The sequence below is a fragment of the Primulina huaijiensis genome, unplaced genomic scaffold (genome assembly GCF_012295235.1).
Source record: "Primulina huaijiensis isolate GDHJ02 unplaced genomic scaffold, ASM1229523v2 scaffold24871, whole genome shotgun sequence".
Lineage (NCBI taxonomy): Eukaryota > Viridiplantae > Streptophyta > Magnoliopsida > Lamiales > Gesneriaceae > Primulina > Primulina huaijiensis.
Window position 1 is genome coordinate 213698 of NW_027356090.1, and position 19927 is coordinate 233624.

Genomic DNA, 19927 nt, shown 5'->3' on the forward strand with positions numbered 1-19927 from the left:
TGGGAAGCCGAAATTCCCTATTTCCATTAATCAAGTTTGGTATTGAGTGACTGGCATAATTTGGCTGATCGTACTAACCCAGAAAAAACTTGGGTTCGTTTACTTCGCTCCATTTTTTCAGATCCAATTCAACTCGAACAGAGTTCCTGACTCGGATCTTTATCAACACGTAAAAAGAAACTATAGTTTTCAAAAACAAGGCTGCTAGATGGAGAACAGAGAGTCGCTCTTCAATCTTTGCTTTTCAGGCTCTTGACATTTCCCTCAGCAGCTCTGACACAAAAATTTCTTGTGGGAGATATCAAATGCTACTTTACAGCAATATGAATCGACCACAGTGGTTTTCTTTAATTGGTATTTCCTTTTGTGATATGTTTTTCCATATGAATTTAAGGAATCCTGATTGGGCAATGGTGGTGTAATTTAACTAGAAAAAATCATCAGAACGGTACTAAGAAAATGTGGTGTCAGCAAAAATAACAAAATGCAGAATCCATCTCCAAGTTCCATTTGCTAAGAGGGTTCATGCAAAACAAAGATATGGTCTATTAGCAACATCACGAAGAATGGCATGACCCGGGATTAAACTTCCAGCTCATGCATGATTATTGAATTCGTTGACAAAGTACAACATAATACGATGCAAAAAATGTTCCAAGTAAAATTTATCAACTTGAACAATAAGATGCAGATGTGACAGTGCTAGGTTCCATATTAGAGAGGAGGTGCGAGGGGAGGTCCATAAGGATGAGGGCCACCGAAACAGCAACTCAGCAGCCAACAACAGCTGAGACAGGATAAGCTGCAAAATCAAACTCAAAGTCATTTAACAGAAGACTGCAGCATGCGAGGCAAGAACAAGATACAGGAGAATCATTGGATCAGAAAAAACAACGATTCTCAATTGCAACACATGGAAGCCACAAACCAGTAACGACACCGCATGATAATTTGAGACAGAACATGTAGCACGCCTTCAACTGATGCTTGTTACAATCATTACATGATCAAAACTACAGTCTGAAAGCCAGATCAGTACCATCAATAATGAAAAGAGATAGAATCAGGATATGTGCACGCGCATAGAGACATTGAGGACGGTAGCCATTCTTGATAATGTGTCCACACAAGTAAAGGGGTTCGTGCATCCAATGATGCCAAGAATTCATGAATTGCTTACCATGAAGTAATGATGTTGCAAATTCCATCAAAGCATCCACCGAAGAATCCCCAGCCTGGTCCTCCAGGTCCAGAACCCCAGCCCGGTCCCCATGGTCCAGGTCCCCAGCCAGGTCCCCCAGGCCCTGGTCCCCAGCCTGGTCCGGTAGACCCCCCTGGTCCCATTGCCCGATCTCAATCAAGTTTATTATCAACAATTTGTAGATTGCACATATAGAGTGATATGGATAGAGACTCAAGACAATGTCGCGGTAGCACAGAAAGAAATCAATTTCAAGCAGCCAAACAACTTTCTCAACAATCTCATAATGCTTAACATTAGAGTTTAGTACACATATATAAGAAGCCAATTGGCAGAGTGTAAACATTATTAGCCGGGAAATAATAGTGCAATTCACAACAACTGACTGATAACTATAAACCTTTCAGTCAAGCTTCACACTAAACCTAACATTCCTAGGATCTACACTTCTCCAAAACCAAACGTTCAAACAATATTAAAGTAAAAAATCGAGAAATAAATGTACAGAGTGAATACCGATTTGTATGAAAAGTGACAATATAATCACAATATTAACCTAACAATCAATTAAGATCATGCCACTGTGTTAGCTCGAGGAAGACAAAAAATCGTTACAGGTTTCAGTCTTATCTATTTGCTCATTTCAAAATTTTGAACCCAAAACATTTCCTTCCATCCAGGCACGGATCAAAAGTCACAGAAGCTATCAAATTCAAAAATTCCAAGACCAATAAATCTAGTGAATTAAGACAAGATTGTTATTTAAATAAGAATGGGATCTACAGATAGAGTCAGAACACCTTCCGAAAAAACGAGTGATTGTCCCAAAATTGAGCCGAAAATTATAAAATTCGAAACCGTAAATCTCAAATTATAAGTTGATTCGAACACAACTCCAGAAAGAAGGAAAGTCAGTGCTTGTACCGTCAAAAAAGCTATTTTTTCCCATATAGCATAAAACATCAAATATAATAATAATTCAATCACAATTTGCACATGCGAGACTAAAAATGAACTAAAACTGGCCTCAGATTAGCATATTGGCACATTCACCATAGCCACCACGACCCCACGTAAAAGTACCGTGGATGCGCAGTTAGGTCATCGTAGCTTCTGCCAATAATCATGTCATCACCGGCGTGATTTAATTTCAATCCAAAAAATAAATAAAAATGCAATCTCGCAGGAATTTCGGAAAACACTCAGCGATTCCAAATTATTAACTCAGATTGCGCGATAAGAATTAGGGCAGCAAACGATCAGTGTTTGTTTTCACAAAGCTTTTTAGATTAGGGTTTCGTGGAACGACGTGATCTTGAGAGGACACAGCGAAATTGGGCTGGGAAGGGAAGAAAGCCCATTTGGCTGAGTATTCGGCCCAAAATACATTTCTAAAATACTATTTCACACACAATTTTCTCCACCCCTATTCTTGTGTCGAAAAATAGGAAGACAAAAATTATTTGTCGTCCGCATTTATAGTTCCGCACTTACTTATGTTACTATCTATCCCAATATTATTCTATATCAATATTTTCATAATGAAACCATTAATTAAACCGATATACTTTAAAATAATGGTTTAACTCGTCAAACGAACAGTCATATCAAAATGTTATTATATTATATAAAATTATGATAATAAATAATATATTTTAAATCTTAAATGTATATATAAATAACCAAAAATATATTTACCATATTTTAAAAGCTAAACAACAACATAGATATAATCAAAATATCAAATATAAATATATTTTTTTTTAAACAAAACAAAATCAAATAAATTCTAATACTAATAAAATAATATTTTTTAACAAAATTCAAAATCCAAATAACTATATACATACCAAAAATAAAATTTTAAATATAAGAAATAATTAAATTCTAAAAAATGAATTGTTTATATACCAATTTTTAACGAGTTTATCGGTTCATGATCGGTCCGATCCATTTTAACCTTTTTTTACCGGAAAAACGATTTTAAGTGTGGCCCGTGACCCGTTTAGTGTAAATTGTTTAAAGAGATTATAATTATTTTCAAATAACTTGGTAATTAACCAATAAATATTGTGAAGAATATAACTAGGAACCATGTTTATTGACAGCTTCTACGTAAGTACGAGTAAAAACTTTAGTAAAAGTAGTGATAGTATATATTTTTTTGCAACGTATGTAAATTGTGTTCTTTTAACTTTTTGGACCATGGTGCAGCTTTTAATCAAGGGGTACATATAATGTTTTAAAGTCAAGTATTTAAATTCGCGAGATGAACCAACATCATCCATATTTATAGTATTTTGACATATAAAAAATAATATTTTTCATGAATCGAGTCATATTATATATACATCTCATGAAATTGACACTTGAAATGTTTTCATAAAAACTTTTATGATATATATAGGGTCTGTGGATTTTGATATAGGACCACTCTATTGCTTAATGAGAAGATAAAAGTATTTAGGTCTATCATCATTACCCTTCAAACTTTCTACTGTCACTCATCTTTCCAAATCGCTCCCTTTTTTTTTTCGCGAGCAAAATCTTTTATTTTGTGTATGTATTTTTATAATTGGCTTACCTACGATATTGACTTACCTAGCCGAGAAAAAGTTTTCTTATTATTAGATCTTGAACGTCAAATCTGGTTTCGAACGGGGTTATCACAAATATATTTTAATTCAAGATTATCTTTATATATATATATATATATAGTCAGTGATATATCGATGTAGATTGTCATATTACAACATCATAAAATCACATGGAATTAACGCCATTTCTTTTGAATCTGGTAATTTTCAATGCATAGTCACATATTAAAGAAAAAGTTTGCACACATTGGTTTTTTTTTTTCCTTCGGTATTGAACACTGTTTTTCGAGTGTGAAACATGTTTGGTTACCCAATTTGGTATCATATTATAATAAGGGATTATCAAAATTCTCAAGATTTTGATATTTGAGCTTGATTCCCAGTTTCGGTTATACTTACATTTTCACAAAAAAAATCATATGCAATTGTTTCATGAATCAATTTTTTTGAGGTGTAAATTTTATCTGATCTCACCCGACTCATGAGAAAATATTATTATATATATAAGTCAAAATTATTATTTTTTATTGTAGATATGAATGATGAAAATGTCTCATGAGAGACATATTCGTAAATTTTGTACATAAAATATATTGGTTTCATATTTATTTGTCACATGGATTTTAATGAAATGTATGAATCTTTCGCCCATAGTAATAGATAGATAACATATCATAAAATTTTAGTGAAATATTTGTATTTTAGTTGACATTTACAGCCACTCCAAATAAAAGACATGGAAGATCATACTCACGAAAAATTTGAGGTCCGATTCCAGCGAGTGACACTAGTCCAGACGCATGTTTCAAATTTGCCCTAAGCATGAAATCACGAATAAAACCGTTAGAAGGGGCCGGAAAGGTGTCCCGTCGTAGTCTTTCCGACGCCAAGTCAGAGACCGAGGATATAAATGGAGAGCAGCTAAGTGTGCTGCTGAAAATAATATAGTGAACCAATGATATTTATAAGAGTGTACATGAACCTGTGCTGAACCTGTCTTCCATTTAGACTAAAGATGGACCAGATCCCAAATCTGGTTTGGGTTTAACTCTAGTGGACTCATATATGGGTATGATAAGATAAATTCAATTACTTATTAAATCAACTATCTTCTTTCTCTAATGATTTGATCGGAAAATCAGGTCTATTCATTGTGAGAACTGTTTAATAAAGTTGAATTTAGGTTTTTAGGTTGAAAAGTGTGAAGAGACGATGGCCCACGATTCTCTCAAGTCATGCACAATTAGATTATAACCCAAAAAAAGTTACACATTCAATGGGAGTTATCGAATGATAATCGAATTTGTGCTTGAAATAATTGTTCGGATCAAATCATTTCATTTAATATATATCATTTAAGCAAATCGTAAAAAAATTGGATTTTCTCTCTCAAATTTTGGATGTTTTCATATATAATTTGATTAATAAATATTTGAATATAAAATCAAGATCAGCCAATTAGACGGTTGATTTTGAAAAGTTTGGCAGTACAAATGTGAAAAGTGCAGGATTAAGTGAGAAAAATAGGGATAGTCAGGCAAAAAGTTATCCGCTCCGAGGCCGGCGGTGGGAGGATTCAAGGCCAGGGCCCATTTATTTTTATATTTCTACTATTGGGCCCCCACAATTTATATCTTCAACCTTTTGCAGAAGCACTTCTTGGATTTATTGTGTGCATGGTGTAGAATGTACTCCCCTTACAAACTTCTTCCCTCAAAAATAATAATAATAAATTGAACGACTCGATCTGATCAAATTTTATGATACATATATTCTATTTGGATAATCTATGAAAAAGTAATATATTTATGTCAAAAATGTTAATTTTAATATGGGTGATATTCACGGGAAATTTAGGTCCGATCCCAGCAAGTGTCACTAGTCCAAACGCAGGTTTTAAAGTTACCCCGGGCCTGAAAATTACAAATAAGACCGTTAGAAAGGGGGCCAAGAGGGTGTCCTGGCGTAGCCCCTCCGACGTTCAAATCAGAGACTGAGGATATATGTGGGGAGCAGATAAGGGTGCTGCTGAAAACAATATAGTGAATCCATCAACTGAACACTCAAACCTTATATTTATAGGAGAATACATGGGTCCTAGATGAGCATGTCTTCCATTTGGGCTTGGGATGGGCCAGGGGTAGTGGGCCCATCCATGAGATATCAATGGGCATGGTTGATCAATATATCATGAATAAATACATGTGAGAATGACTCTCAAGAGATATATTATTGGTATAAATAAGAGAGATGAACATATGGAATTTTCATTGAATATATACTATTAATAACTTATGGTTTTCCAAGGAAAATAGAATACAGATATAAATGAGTAAATTACTGAAAGGAAAAATTTATAATTTTTAAAGATATATTTTTGTTGAAATTTAAAAGTTTGTGACACGAGAACTTTTTACCCAAAGAGCTACCGAAATTATTGAAGGCTAAAATTGATTGCCAACTAGTGGGATGCTTGGATAATGTTTTTATTTAATACACACATGCACACACATATATCTACATTATTAAGTGAGAGCCTATTATTTTTATTATTATAATATTTGTCTCCGCAAAACATCTAATTTTCTTTCGACGCCACTTTCTCATAATTGATAATGCCCTCATTTATATGAGAAAATAAAATAATATTTAACAACAAAAAACTTATAAAATATTCATGAAAATGATAGTTTGTTTGAGTGTAATTTTTTATTTTTTATAATAAATAATATCCTATTAGGGAAAAAAATATAGATTTGTACATGCATGTTGATTCTGCGTAAAACCACTAGCACACACTCAATCTCTTACAAATATATGAGTTTGTTTAAAGAAAAGAGTATGTCTCTTGTGAGACGGTCTCATGAATTTTTGTCTATGAGACGAGTCAAACCTACCGATATTCACAATAAAAAGTAATATTTTTTCATGTATGACCCAATTAAGAGATCTGTATCACAAAATACGACCCGTGAGACCGTCTCACACAAGTTTTTGCTTTAAAGAGGAAAATAATTATTCGAAAAACAAAGTTTACCAACATAACTTCTAATTTCATCCATATTCACTCGTTTTAAAAAAATGATTGCACATTTTCTAACAAATAGTTAATAACGATATAATATTTTTTTTTTAAAAAAAAAGCTAAATATAGAAACTAAATTTTATATTCGGACAACCAAAACAAGAAAAAACTTGATGAAGTATCAATTATCTCGGACACTGTATTCTTGCCAAGAAAATGAATGATGCATTGATACCGACAATCGATATAAATCATTTATTGATTTCGAGAATTTAATTTTCAATAAATCAAAGTGTGCCCATGCACGTATAAGAAGATAATCATGTTGTCGCCTGTGAATGGCCAAATCTCCGTTTAAAATCTTTAATTAATTATAAGTTTCACCAATTTAGGTAACGAGGGGTATCTTATTCAAGGCTTCGGTTTGTCTATTTTTCTTCCAATTAATGAGTGTGAATAATGAGAAATCATTAATTATAATGTCTCCTTTAAATGTTTTTTATTTAACAAAATTTATGTCACGGTCTAATTAGATATTAGTGTAAGGTGCCAAAAAACTTGTTATTTTCATACATAGGTTGAAAATTATTTTAAAATTTTTTTTGACAATACATATATATTCTTTATCTAAATATTTAATATATATCATGAGACGAGACTAATGACGAATATATTGTAAATCGTTCTAACGACAGTAGCAGTTAGCGAATATGTCACCACTAAAATAAATTCAAATTTTAGCATAACTCAAATATCATGGTCCTGTAGTCACTCGGATGATAGAGATGGTGGTAATCGCCGTCGTAATAACTGGTAATGTATGAGAATGAAACACGTGCAATCGATCTATAAATGCAAGATTTGAAAATTTGTTGTTATGTCGAAAATTATAATTGGGTTATTTCAAACTGTGTGTAAATACAACGACATGTCTCACACTAAGACTGTCTTTCATGATACTTGTCAGTTAAAAAATAAATTATATTAAAAAAATTCGGATTATTTCAGATAGTTTAGAGAAATTATCACCTAAACTTTTTTTTTTCCTGAAAATAGTATTAAAATGTTTAAAAGGAGTGTGAGTGTTATTTGTAAACAACAAAAACAAAACAAATATATTTCACTAACTAGTAATTATCTCTTGATTCACACACAGACGTATACATACATATATGAATATTCTCCTCTTATATCCCAATCATGCATGCTAAAAAAAACAGCCAATTCAGCCTTTTATGATGAGGACCCATCATTAAGGTTTGATTAAATAATTAAAAGTTATTAGGTTGAGCAAGTTTAGTTGAACTCCACCTTTTGAGCAGTTATTACATTAAGGTAATTAATCAGCGTTAATTAATATACTTATATTTATCTTTCCAATCACGTGCTCATGTTTTTTTTTGCCCTATCGAATGAATGACTAACGAGGAAAAGAGATGCTATTCTCATGAAATTATTTCAATATCGTATTTAAAGATAACATTTATCAATATGTGTACACCGTTGGGTTCATTAATTTTTCATTGGATCAGGCGTGTATATATATAGTTTTGATATACCGTCTGCTCACCGTGCACACCTCCGTGTTCATTTATAAGGCGATACTCATATATTGTATTTGATTAAGTGTATATATATATATATATACACACACACTTTCCATACGCGATATACTCGTATTGGTCGTAGGAAAAAAACGTAATTCAATATTTGGAATGAATGAAAATTTCAATCAATAGAAACAAGATATTATTTCCTCGTCGTAGTATCATATTTTATATAATAATCTCCATATGATTCTTTTTCTTTTTAAAATGAATTTCCATATGATTCTATTAATCAAATAAACCAGAATCTAAAAAAAATATTATGAAGTAATATACACCAAAGTCCAAGCAATGCCACTCTCAAGAGAGATTCCCGGGGTAGCCATGCGTGGGCATATCAATCAAATTTAATTATTTTATTTATCACGATTCTCAAATAATTCTCACTGTTAAACTTAATTAATTCTAAAATCCAAACTATTAATAAACAATCCACTTAATTCGTGCATTACAACTCACTGCACTGCACAATGTACAACGAAGAATCATCTTACGTCGTATTTGGATCGATGAATTCGAAGTTATGAATTTCGAATCTATTTGTTTATTTGAGTAAATTTAGTTGATAATATATTTCAAAATCTTCAACTAGATATTTTTCGAGATTCATATACAAAGCAATTTCAAATTAGATATCCGTCGAATTCAACCCAATTTCATATTGTTGAAGCAATATGGTGGAGTTTATTTTAAATATGGCCCTTGATTTGAAAATTCAATATTAATTTAACTTTTTATTTTTATTTTTTGAGAATATTTTAAATATATTTGTTAACGATTTGGGAAATGAGAGAGAGAGAGAGAGAGAATCAGCTTTAGACAAATATAAAGGGACAGCTCTATCAATATGGAGTCCATACTCAGACTGTGCCAACCCATGACACCATGTCCCTTTCATTGTTCTGACAATATTACCCTTCATTTAATGTTATGAGAGGAATTTAATGTCATATTTTTCTTAAGGGTGATTCCGTCATTAAGACCTCTAAAATTAATTAATTAATTATACAAATTTAGGAGTTGCATCTGCAGTGTCAAGTTGTTTCAGTTCAACCCAACGTAGGGACAACCCCCCCTCCCCTCTTTTATTTGTTTTTTTTAAATAAATTAAATTAAAATTTTTCTTTATATTTGATAAACTATTTGTTTATAAAAAACTGTAATTATCAAACTTCTTATATTTTTTTTAATTTTTTAAAAATAAATTAATGAACCATGATTTTGAATTTTAATGAAATTAAATGAATGGGAGTTATAATTGAAAGACAAAATAATTATTACTACATAAAAATTGGGTAACAACCTTTTAGAAAGAAAATAAAATAAGGTAACAACAAAATTTATTGTTGCTATAATTAAATCCAACGGTTGAGGAAAATCCAGCCAACACACGTGTGAACTCCCACGCCTCAATCGAACCCTAGTTAAATGGTAACCTCGCCCGCGGGTTACACACTTTTGAACGAAAACCTTATCTTTCTACAATTGGCCTCCAAATCCATTTCCTCCTCACAGTAGATCTCTTCTCTCTCTCTCTGTCTAAAGCTATCCAGAGACTTAGAAATTACCATTGTGCCCCTCCCATGGCGTACTCTTTCCCGGAGGAGGTCCTGGAGCACGTCTTCTCGTTTCTTAACACCGACAGAGATCGGAACGCGGTTTCGTTGGTGTGCAAGTCGTGGTACGAGATCGAGCGGTGGTGCCGCCGCCGTATTTTCATTGGGAACTGCTACGCCGTCGAGCCGGAGGTGGTGATCCGGAGGTTTCCGGAGGTTAGAGCTCTGGAGATGAAGGGGAAGCCGCATTTCGCGGATTTCAACCTCGTGCCGGACGGTTGGGGTGCGTACTTCTATCCGTGGGTGGCGGCGATGTCTGTGGCCTACCCTTTACTGGAGGAGATCAAGCTGAAGCGTATGGTTGTGACGGATGAGTGTTTGGAGCTGATTTCCAAATCGTTTAAGAATTTCAAAGTCTTGGTGCTCTCATCTTGTGAGGGGTTTTCGACTGACGGTCTCGCTTCGGTTGCAGCTAGCTGCAGGTGATTAATTGGGGGAATGTAGTGTTATTTATTGTTTTTTTCGTTTTGCTTTGTTTATTGTCTGTTGGAGCAGCTAGTTATTTGTTGATTTTGAGTGATACTGAGCTGAATTGATGAATGAAGTTTGGATTTTTTAGCTCCGTTGAACTAAAGATTTTGATTTTCCTGCTGTTTGTTGAGATGAACTTGCGATTTCTACGTTTCATGGAGCTAAGAGGACAGTGTTTCCCCTTCTTTTGCTAAGCCTCATTATGGACTTGCTATTTACTTTACTGCTCTCTTTACTTGAATGTAGATCGCGGTGTTACGTTTGGATTTGTTTTTTTCCCTTCCCGGAGAATGCGTGAGAAAGATCTGAATCTCTCTTTATGGTTTGTTTTCTGGCTTATATTAGTAATTTATGATTATAATCTCCTCTTGATCGGAGTTTTCTGCTGGAAGTCCATTCTATTATAAGACACTTGTTGTACTTATGGATCTTGACCGTTTTTGTGTACTGTGTTTGATTTTCTACTTCGGAGGATAACGTGTTGTTCTTTTCTTCTGAAATATTATGACTTGTATTGTTCTTTGGTGGACTATCTGTTCTTTTGACCATTGAGCAGACTGTCTTTTCCGGCAATGCCTGAGTGCTGCTGAATAATTTTTTTCTTTTTTCTCATAGAGTTTACTCATTATGTGGAATTTGGTTGGCTAAAACAATATGGTTCTATAACTTTGGTGATGGGGTAAAAAAATTGAGTCTACCCTTGGATCTTAGATCCTACAGAAGAAAGCAAGAAGTAGTATACTTTTTTACCTGGTTTGTGGTTGCAGGAAATGGTGAAGGAAAAGCTTTTGTTAGATGTGATTTTCATGGTATTTTTACTGATTTGTCTTTTATTCATTTCTTTATCTCAGTTTGTTCATGGAGTTTGCTCCCACTTTCCATATTTTTTTACTTAAGCGCTAAGCTATACGTAGTTTTATTCAGGTACCTTTGAAAATAACTATATCATTACATCCTGTCCTAATTTTTTGTCCTAATTTGTGGTGCATTGGTTGTGCATACTGGGAAGAGTTCAGTAATTCTCTTGAAATAGTAACTTCTGTATTCTGCAGTTTTACAAATTAACGGACAACTCCTCTCGAAAACTGCTAGAATTATATTTATTGCAACATTTCTGTTTTTTCCCTGTATCGAATAACCTTGGCTCTAATAAATTTCTATGCTCCTGGTCTTCCAAATCTGATTTCGTGTGTTATATTGCAATGCAGGAATCTCAGTGAACTTGATTTGAGGGAAAGCGAAGTAGAGGACTTGAGTGGGCATTGGCTCAGTCATTTTCCAAAAAACTGCACCTCATTGATGTCTCTTAACATGTCGTGCTTACACTCTGAGGTGAATTTCTCAACCTTGGAACGTTTGGTTTCACGTTCACCTAATCTGAAGACACTACGGCTGAATCGTGCTGTACCCCTTGAGAAGCTTCCTAATCTGCTTCGCCAATGTCCTCAGTTGGTTGAATTGGGCACTGGTGCCTATTCAGCTGAAATACGGTCTGATGTCTTTTGTAACTTGAGAGAAGCTTTTTCCGCATGTAAGAATATTAAAGCCTTGTCTGGATTTTGGGATATGGTACCAGCTTATCTTCCAGCTGTATATTCTACCTGCTCTGGAATAACAACGCTGAATTTAAGTTATGCAACAGTTCAAAGTTCTGATCTTCTCAAGCTTGTCGGTAATTGTCGAAATTTACAGCGTCTATGGGTATGTAATTCTACTTGCTTCCTATCATGCTATGCTATTAATACGCTTTAAATGCCCGATAGTGAAATTTAAATGATTACATATTTAGTTGTGTTGGTAGAAAGTGAAACACAGATGAATGTACTTCTTTAGTTGCAATGGTTTGAATCAGTAACTGAATATAAATACTTTGAAGCTTATGTAATCTCAATTGCTAGAGACCATTTGTTTTGTACAATTCGAAAATTTATTTGCATTATAGATATCAAATCTTGAATGTATTTGTCATGCACAGGTTCTGGATTACATTGAAGACACTGGCCTTGAAGCCCTTGCCTCATCTTGCAAGGATTTGCAGGAACTTCGTGTGTTCCCTTCAGATCCTTTTGGGGGAGAACCTAACGTATCTTTGACAGAACAGGGGCTTGTCACTGTCTCAGAGGGCTGCCCAAAGCTTCAATCTGTTCTTTACTTCTGTCGCCAGATGTCGAATGCTGCATTAGTTGCTATAGCAAGAAATCGTCCCAAGATGATACGCTTCCGATTGTGTATAATTGAGCCTCGAGCTCCTGATTACATAACCCATGAACCCCTCGATACTGGTTTTGGAGCCATTGTGGAGAACTGTAAGGAATTGCGACGCCTTTCCCTGTCCGGCCTCCTTACAGATCGAGTTTTCAAATATATTGGAACCCATGCCAATAAATTAGAGATGCTTTCTATAGCTTTTGCTGGGGATAGTGACTTGGGCCTCCATCATATATTGTCAGGGTGCGACAGCCTCCGGAAACTGGAGATCCGAGACTGTCCATTTGGGGACAAGGCACTTTTGGCCAATGCCTCCAAGCTGGAGACAATGCGATCCCTTTGGATGTCTTCTTGCTTGGTGAGCTTTGGAGCGTGCAAGCTTCTAGGTCAAATGATGCCAAAGCTCAATGTTGAAGTTATAGATGAAAGAGGTCCCCCTGTTTCAAGACCCGAAACCTGTCCTGTTGAGAAACTCTACATATACCGGACTGTTGCTGGACGAAGATTCGACATGCCTGGTTTTGTTTGGACAATGAATGAAGATTCAGAGTCGGGGTTTTCTTGATAACAAAGCTTCCGAACAAGGGAATTTCTTTGATGCAGGTACATGCAAAATCATCTGCTAATCGTCTCCAACTTCATCTATGTACACTACGGGCAGACTTGTGCTATCTTTGGGTACTCAATTATTTACATTTATTTAGAACAAAAAATGTTGTAATTTTTATTCGGTTTTCATCAATATCTCTTATTAATTGCAGAAGGCGGTGCTTTTATTTATTGATACATATACATATATTACGGTAGTTCTATTACTTGTGAATTCCGACAATTTTCAACTTAGAATTTAAGAAGATTGAGAGAAGAAGAGGCATCGACTTCGGTGCCCATGTGAGAGTTGGGTGGGTGAGTGTTACCAATTTTTTTGTTAAATTCACACATACATTTATGTTACTTATATCATATGATTTTATACCTATTTTTTTATGGGCTTCCAGAACATCTGAAGACCACTTTGGTAGATACTACTACCAGCAAGTAATTGAACTCAAACTGGCACATTTTTAGATTTTAAGGAAACATAAAGGCAATTGAATGATCGAATCTCTATAATAATTATATTAATAATAACCACACAGTCTATAATCTATCGTGTAATATTGATCCTTTCCTCCTTTTGACTGAACAGAGTGGAAAAAAGTCAGATACGGACAAATGGACAGATATTAAAATGACAGAACCCCACACATATAAAATATGTGTGGTGTGTATGTATATGTGAGGTAAAAGAAAAAGAAAAGCCGACCTCTGCCTATTCGATACAGACATTTCATTGGCTCGTGATTCCTTTTAACATGTAACTTTAATAAATGGTATGGGTGTGTGCAGAGCCAAATACAGTTCTCTTTTTGACGAAAAAAGGAATAAGCTAACGTGGATTTCATTCATTTATTTATTTATATATGTCATTTGATCAACTCCAACAGCAAGAAACTGAATTAGCATTATGAAAGAAAAAGAAACTAGATTAAAATGGATGGTTTTTTTTTTTACATCATTTTGTCATTTCGAACGAGTTTTTTTTATCACGTTGAGCTTCGAGTGGCTAGCGTTTACATGATTGTATGATAGATAGAAGCACGAGTGTGTGTGACTAGTATCGGATATCCTCGAAAAATTTGTCTAGAAAAATTCTTGATTTCGCGGTTTGTTAATGATTAATTCAGAGAATAAGTAGGATAATTTTATTTAAATCAAAAGGGTTTATTTAAGATTCATTGTTATTTTAGGTAATTGTTGTTTTCAGTAATAATAATAATAATAATAATAATAATAATAATGGTAGTAGTAAACATTCTTATTTCTTTATTTTGGGAATTTGGGTGAACAAGACTTGTCTTGTCAAGAAATGTTTTTTTGTAGACCATATTCAACCAACTATGTTTTCCTCCTCTTGTTCAAACTTCAAAGACTTTCTCCAACTACTTTTGTTTACATGCTAATTAATTATTTGTATGTTACTTTAGTCTTCTTGCTGCTACCACATTCGGACATGGGGCCTGTAATAAAATAGTGCAATCCTATGCAATATTGAGTGGCGTGGGGTCAATTTAACGTTCTCCTCAGAATTTACTTACTTTTATAAATAAGAATTACAAAATTAGGAATTTCATTTTATTTTAATACTTTTCAATTAAGTACAGAAATGAAAATCAACAAATAAACATAGTTTCCTTTCGCTCAACGTTAAATTTGGCATACAAATATATAGAGAGAAATAGATATGATTGAGGGAGAAAGATGTGTCACAGAATAAATAAAAAGCAGTGAAAAATTTGATTCTGGATTCTGACAATACGTGAGGCTTTTGGTATGTAATAATGTTTCTGAAAGAAAGCCAACATCATTTTCGAATATATTATAGATATAGTTTGAAGAGTAGTAGTTGCACTGCAGCTATATATATATATGTGGTCTTTGAGTTATTAATGTCGAATCACACTTTGCACCAACTTGCGGACAATGAAATCTAAGGGCCCCAAAAGTAACATACTAGGCCAAACCTATGTCAAGCTTTGGAGAGAGGGAGCTTCAGCAAAAAAAGCCCAAATAGAATAAAATGGATTCCAATGTCAATGAAAATTTATTTATTAATAGTTAAGTTTTATGAAAATTATAGAAAAAATTACATGCGAATGCTGGTTTATCTAGCAGAAGCCAAATTCCCTTGTATTGAAAAGTATTTTAAATATATTAACTTCTCCAACCAAACGAACTCCATATAGTCCCAATCCCCATCCATTTGACCAAAAATAAGGAGGTGATATATTAAAATTGAACTTTGTGGAGAGTCATCTGTCAAATTTGCGAAAAAAGGCCAAAAATAAGAGAAAAAACTACTCCAACTCCCTCACATAACTATTATTCTGCCAAAAATTCAATCATATTTCTTTCATCCTAATTCCTAAGCTGGTTTAATTTCCTAAAGTCGAAAAATTTATTCCAATCCCTTCTGTCACTATTTAGGGACATATGCTCTTAAAGTAGCAACTTCACAGTACGACGTCCACTAAGTCAGATATACATCAATGTTTCCTTTTATGTAAATCACATCTTTCTTTTTACTTTTTTTCCCCTCTATTTTCCATTTAAATATGAAATAAGTTTCAAGAAAATTATAGGGATGGTCAAAGGTAATTTATTAGACTAATTACTTTGGATTCTTTTGTTGCATATATCAATTATCATGAAGATCGATAAGGGATCTATTGGAATCCCTCCGTTGATTTCTTCTTGCATATTCTGTAAAAAGTCGGTCTGCAATCAAACAAATAAATTATAGCTAAGAAATCTCATGATATAGCTAGTGCATGTCATGCCAAGAAACACAAAAGCAAATGATGGAATTAACAAGGATTATGTGTTCGGGTTCTTACAATGGTGCCAAGTAAACCAAGAACGACACGATGTTGCCTCAAAAAATCGCCAAAAAAAGAAGTTAGTATAATATTGTTTTAGACCCAACAACTTGCTAAACAAAACAAAAACACAAGGGTTTAAACTTGATACCAAGAATGCCAAAAGCGCAGGCCAGATGATCGCCAGATAAGTGAAGTTCTTGGTTCTTGGCTTCTGAATTAATTGAATTTCAGCTTCTGAGCAAAACGATTCATTTTGTTTGACCATTATATAGGCGTGAAAGATCAGTGGGAATTGGTGTGTGTGATATTTTAGCATTGAGCTGTCTCATTGATATATATTTTGTAATTAGATGTTAATTAATGTGAATTTTGAAAGTTGAGGAAAAATGTTGTAATGGTGCATCCAATATTGATATTTGTTCTTGTATGTGAAGTCTACTCAATTTGAGGATGACGTCCATAAATAAATAAATAAATTAAATCTAGAGTCATTAATTTTTGGCAAAAACTTGTGTGATACGGTTTCACGGGTCGTATTTTGTGAGACATATATCTTATTTCGGTCATCCATGAAAAAATATTATTTTTTATGCTAAGAGTATTACTTTTTATTGTGAATATCGGTAGGGTTGACCCGTCTCACATATTAGGATCCGTGAAACGATCTCACATGAGACCCACTTTTAATTTTTTGTGCTTTTACTTTTGAAGAGTAAAACAATGTATTTCTTGTTTGAATTGATTTCCTAGATTGAAAGAAGTAATTTTGTTTAAGAATAACAATATTTTAATTCAATAAATCACCAAGGCAACCACCAAAAAAATAACTATATAATATGATAAATTTGAAATTCATTTTATTTGATTAGGCCCGCAAAAATCTTAAAACACATCATATGTTGGTACATGCATTAAAATTAGAGCTTTGAATTATATAAATCATATCAAAATAATGTCTCGAATAGGCCGTGTGATATTAGTGCCAACGTATTCTTTCACAACTATGGGCATATTTTGTCTATATATATATTTTGATTATTTATTATGGCTTCTTTATGGACCAATTTTTAAATATAGTTAATTTTCTCTTCAACATAAAGTCACCTAACACTAAATATAACAAATAACAATGTGAATTCTTCACGTTGAAAAAAGAATTAATTATAATTACAATACTCAAAGAAACTTTACTTAGAAAAAAAGAATCTGAATACTTGGTCAATTTTTTTTTTATTAATATTCTACTTTATCAGTAATAAACCAAATATTTAATTATCATGGTATAATAAAAAATAAATTAAATAAAAAGGGAAATCTAATATCCAATTATTTCTACCTACAATAATATTAGGAACCAATAATATTAGTTAGTTATGAACATCATAGTTTGATACATATTAGTCTAATCAGTATTTGTCATTTCTTATATATCTAAATTGTTGATGGGTGTCAACATGCATCAACTTTATGTTAGTATAAGAAAAGTCGACAAGACAAGTGTCTCTGGATGACCAAAAACCGATCAAACTAAGTCATTTGTGCTATTATACGGTTATTGGAATTCCACCGTTACCACCCGCTCAAACTTTTAAAAAAAGGGTAAGTATTTGCTCCCACTTTACATTGGTATATAATTCAGAAGTACAGATTTGCTTCTATAGCATGATAGTTGTGAAGAATTATGAACAAGTAATCAGATCATTATTGTTTACATTTATTTAGCACAATGATTCAGATTTAGAATGGATTGTGTATGTAATCCGCTACAGATTTCAACAGTTTCTTGTGCTTGGGAATGATCAAAGTTCGGCTCTAAATACAACTTGAAAATGCTGAGTAACAACTCTGCTTAGCTATGACAAAAACACTAAAGCTCTCCAATGGCTTGACAATAGACTTGATATATCCAAACTCGACAGAATCACCATTTTTCCAACCCGATCTGTCAGACGACGAAAGAATCCGAAGCTTAGCATATGAATCCAACATACGCTATAATTGTTAGTTGTCCCACATCGGTTGGATAAAATACCTGGTACTTGCATATATGGGCTGGGACAATCCTCCCTTCTTGAGCTAGCTTTTGAGGTTGAGTTAGGTCCAAGTTCCAATCTTAATAATAATTACTTGATCAGCAGAGATTGTGCAGCCTCAAATTGAAACACAACCTTTTCTTGACATCGTAAAAGTTGGGATTGGAACATTCAGATCCTGGCAGTCATACAAAGAATACTACTTAGTCACGAACACTACATAAGAACTTGTCTGGACTCAATGTAACGGCTGCAAAAAATGTTTCAACCAGAAAGAAAGCTCATCATCTTTTCACCAAGTACTCAATGGCAGCAATCCTTTTTATTATGAAGTGGGGTATGGAGATGGATTAGGCACTAGCGGCATACTAGGTGAAAAAACTTTTCATATCAATCCTCGGACGGACGGATCCACATAGGAGACATAATGTGTCCCGAGTCCTTTCTACTCAAACGCAAGGATATAGAATTTGACAAATGGCTAGCGTAAGCTTTTGCTGACCGAACATTGCGCAGTATTCTAGCACTCGGGGTCATGTTTAGGTGGTAAAATGGGGACTCGGAAGAGTCCCTGTGAATGATCTTGATGCTGATCCCGTTGGATTTCACCGCCACAGAATGAGAAGAAAACGAAGCATTAACAGAAGTATTTGCAAAGAAAGAAATCTACCCATTTTCCCTATGTTTCTTCTTATATTAATATGTACGAAACCTGGTTTAGATTGTCATGAATTCGTTTTAAATATATTCATTAATGATATGCATCCTTCCTTAATCGTACTGGCACGTTTTATACTTAAGGCAATGGCTTTCAACGAAAACTTGATAGATCTTGTTAGCTCCATCCGTACTTCTGCTGCTTTTATATCCGTAGTCATCTCTTATGTAGAAGAAATAATGGCGAGTCCTGCAGCAAATGTAATGCTCTAAAGTATGCTTTATTTTTGCCTTTTAATCCATATATGGATCATCCAATGGAACAGACCATCTCTTTCCTTGGGCTAGTCCAACCCCTCCAAACGGTCGGCCGGAACAGGCAAATTCCCGGCCGGATATGGTTGGGCCTTTCCAGTTCAGGCTTGGCTTGGTCTAAGCCGGAAGATGACTTAGCACATGCGTACAAATAAGAAAGATAACCTGTTGATCCACTCAAAAAGCAGATAACATGTTGATCCATATATAAAAGTAGGAAAATAAATTTTGTTTTTTTTTGAAAGAATCATTCATGACCATTTTCTTTATTGAAATTTCATCTGTCATGGTTATAAGATAAATTACAAAAAGCAAAAAAACAGGGAAATATTTCCAAAAAATAGGAAGTGAATTATTAACGGGAAAACAAAATAAGGAAATGCAATCGGAATTGAATTCCGAATTTCCCAAATCAATTTTACCAAAACTTGTGGCTGGGCAACAGCTTTGTCTGGTTTTGGGATGATCCTAACACCCCAGAAAATTAGACTTGTTGTATCGTATGGAAGTTAAAACAGGGGAGGACAATTATATTATTCTATATTGGTAACACTCCCAAGCTAGCTGCTCATATTTTTGTTCGTGAAGGAGACAACACAATAAATGAAATCCTCCAATTATTTGAACATGAAAAGACAATATCGGTTTTGGGCATAAATCGAAAACGTCTGTTTTAAAGTCACTCTCTTCTTTAGTCTCTTTCAATTCAAATTAAATTTTCACACATTGTTAGTGCCACTCAAATTCAAAAAATGACTCAAATACGAGCAAAAAG

At 33.8% G+C, this 19927-nt stretch overlaps 2 protein-coding genes across 2 annotated transcripts; one reads left to right on the forward strand and one right to left on the reverse strand.

Moving 5' to 3' along the window:
- Positions 1-477: 477 nt before the first annotated feature.
- Positions 478-2496, reverse strand: LOC140967229 (uncharacterized). The gene is made up of 2 exons (XM_073427635.1): positions 1181-2496; positions 478-802 (listed from the first exon to the last, which is right to left on the reverse strand). Exons 1-2 carry the CDS (start codon positions 1545-1547, stop codon positions 771-773), a joined length of 399 nt encoding a protein of 132 aa, XP_073283736.1. The 5' UTR covers positions 1548-2496; the 3' UTR covers positions 478-770.
- Positions 2497-9921: 7425 nt separating this feature from the next.
- On the forward strand, positions 9922-13505 carry LOC140967274 (protein TRANSPORT INHIBITOR RESPONSE 1-like). Its single transcript, XM_073427704.1, has 3 exons — positions 9922-10468; positions 11726-12218; positions 12493-13505. Exons 1-3 carry the CDS (start codon positions 10014-10016, stop codon positions 13288-13290), a joined length of 1746 nt encoding a protein of 581 aa, XP_073283805.1. The 5' UTR covers positions 9922-10013; the 3' UTR covers positions 13291-13505.
- The last annotated feature ends 6422 nt before the right edge of the window (positions 13506-19927 follow it).

Bases quoted from the DNA above. Each gene is read 5' to 3' on its own strand.
- LOC140967274 (XM_073427704.1), top strand. From the start codon at position 10,014: ATGGCGTACTCTTTCCCGGAGGAGGTCCTGGAGCACGTCTTCTCGTTT. The intron at 10,469-11,725 runs GTGATTAATTGG...ATTGCAATGCAG, and splicing joins TCGGTTGCAGCTAGCTGCAG to GAATCTCAGTGAACTTGATT. The intron at 12,219-12,492 runs GTATGTAATTCT...TGTCATGCACAG, and splicing joins GAAATTTACAGCGTCTATGG to GTTCTGGATTACATTGAAGA.
- LOC140967229 (XM_073427635.1), bottom strand. From the start codon at position 1,547: ATGTTTACACTCTGCCAATTGGCTTCTTATATATGTGTACTAAACTCT. The intron at 803-1,180 runs GTAAGCAATTCA...TTGATTTTGCAG, and splicing joins TGCAACATCATTACTTCATG to CTTATCCTGTCTCAGCTGTT.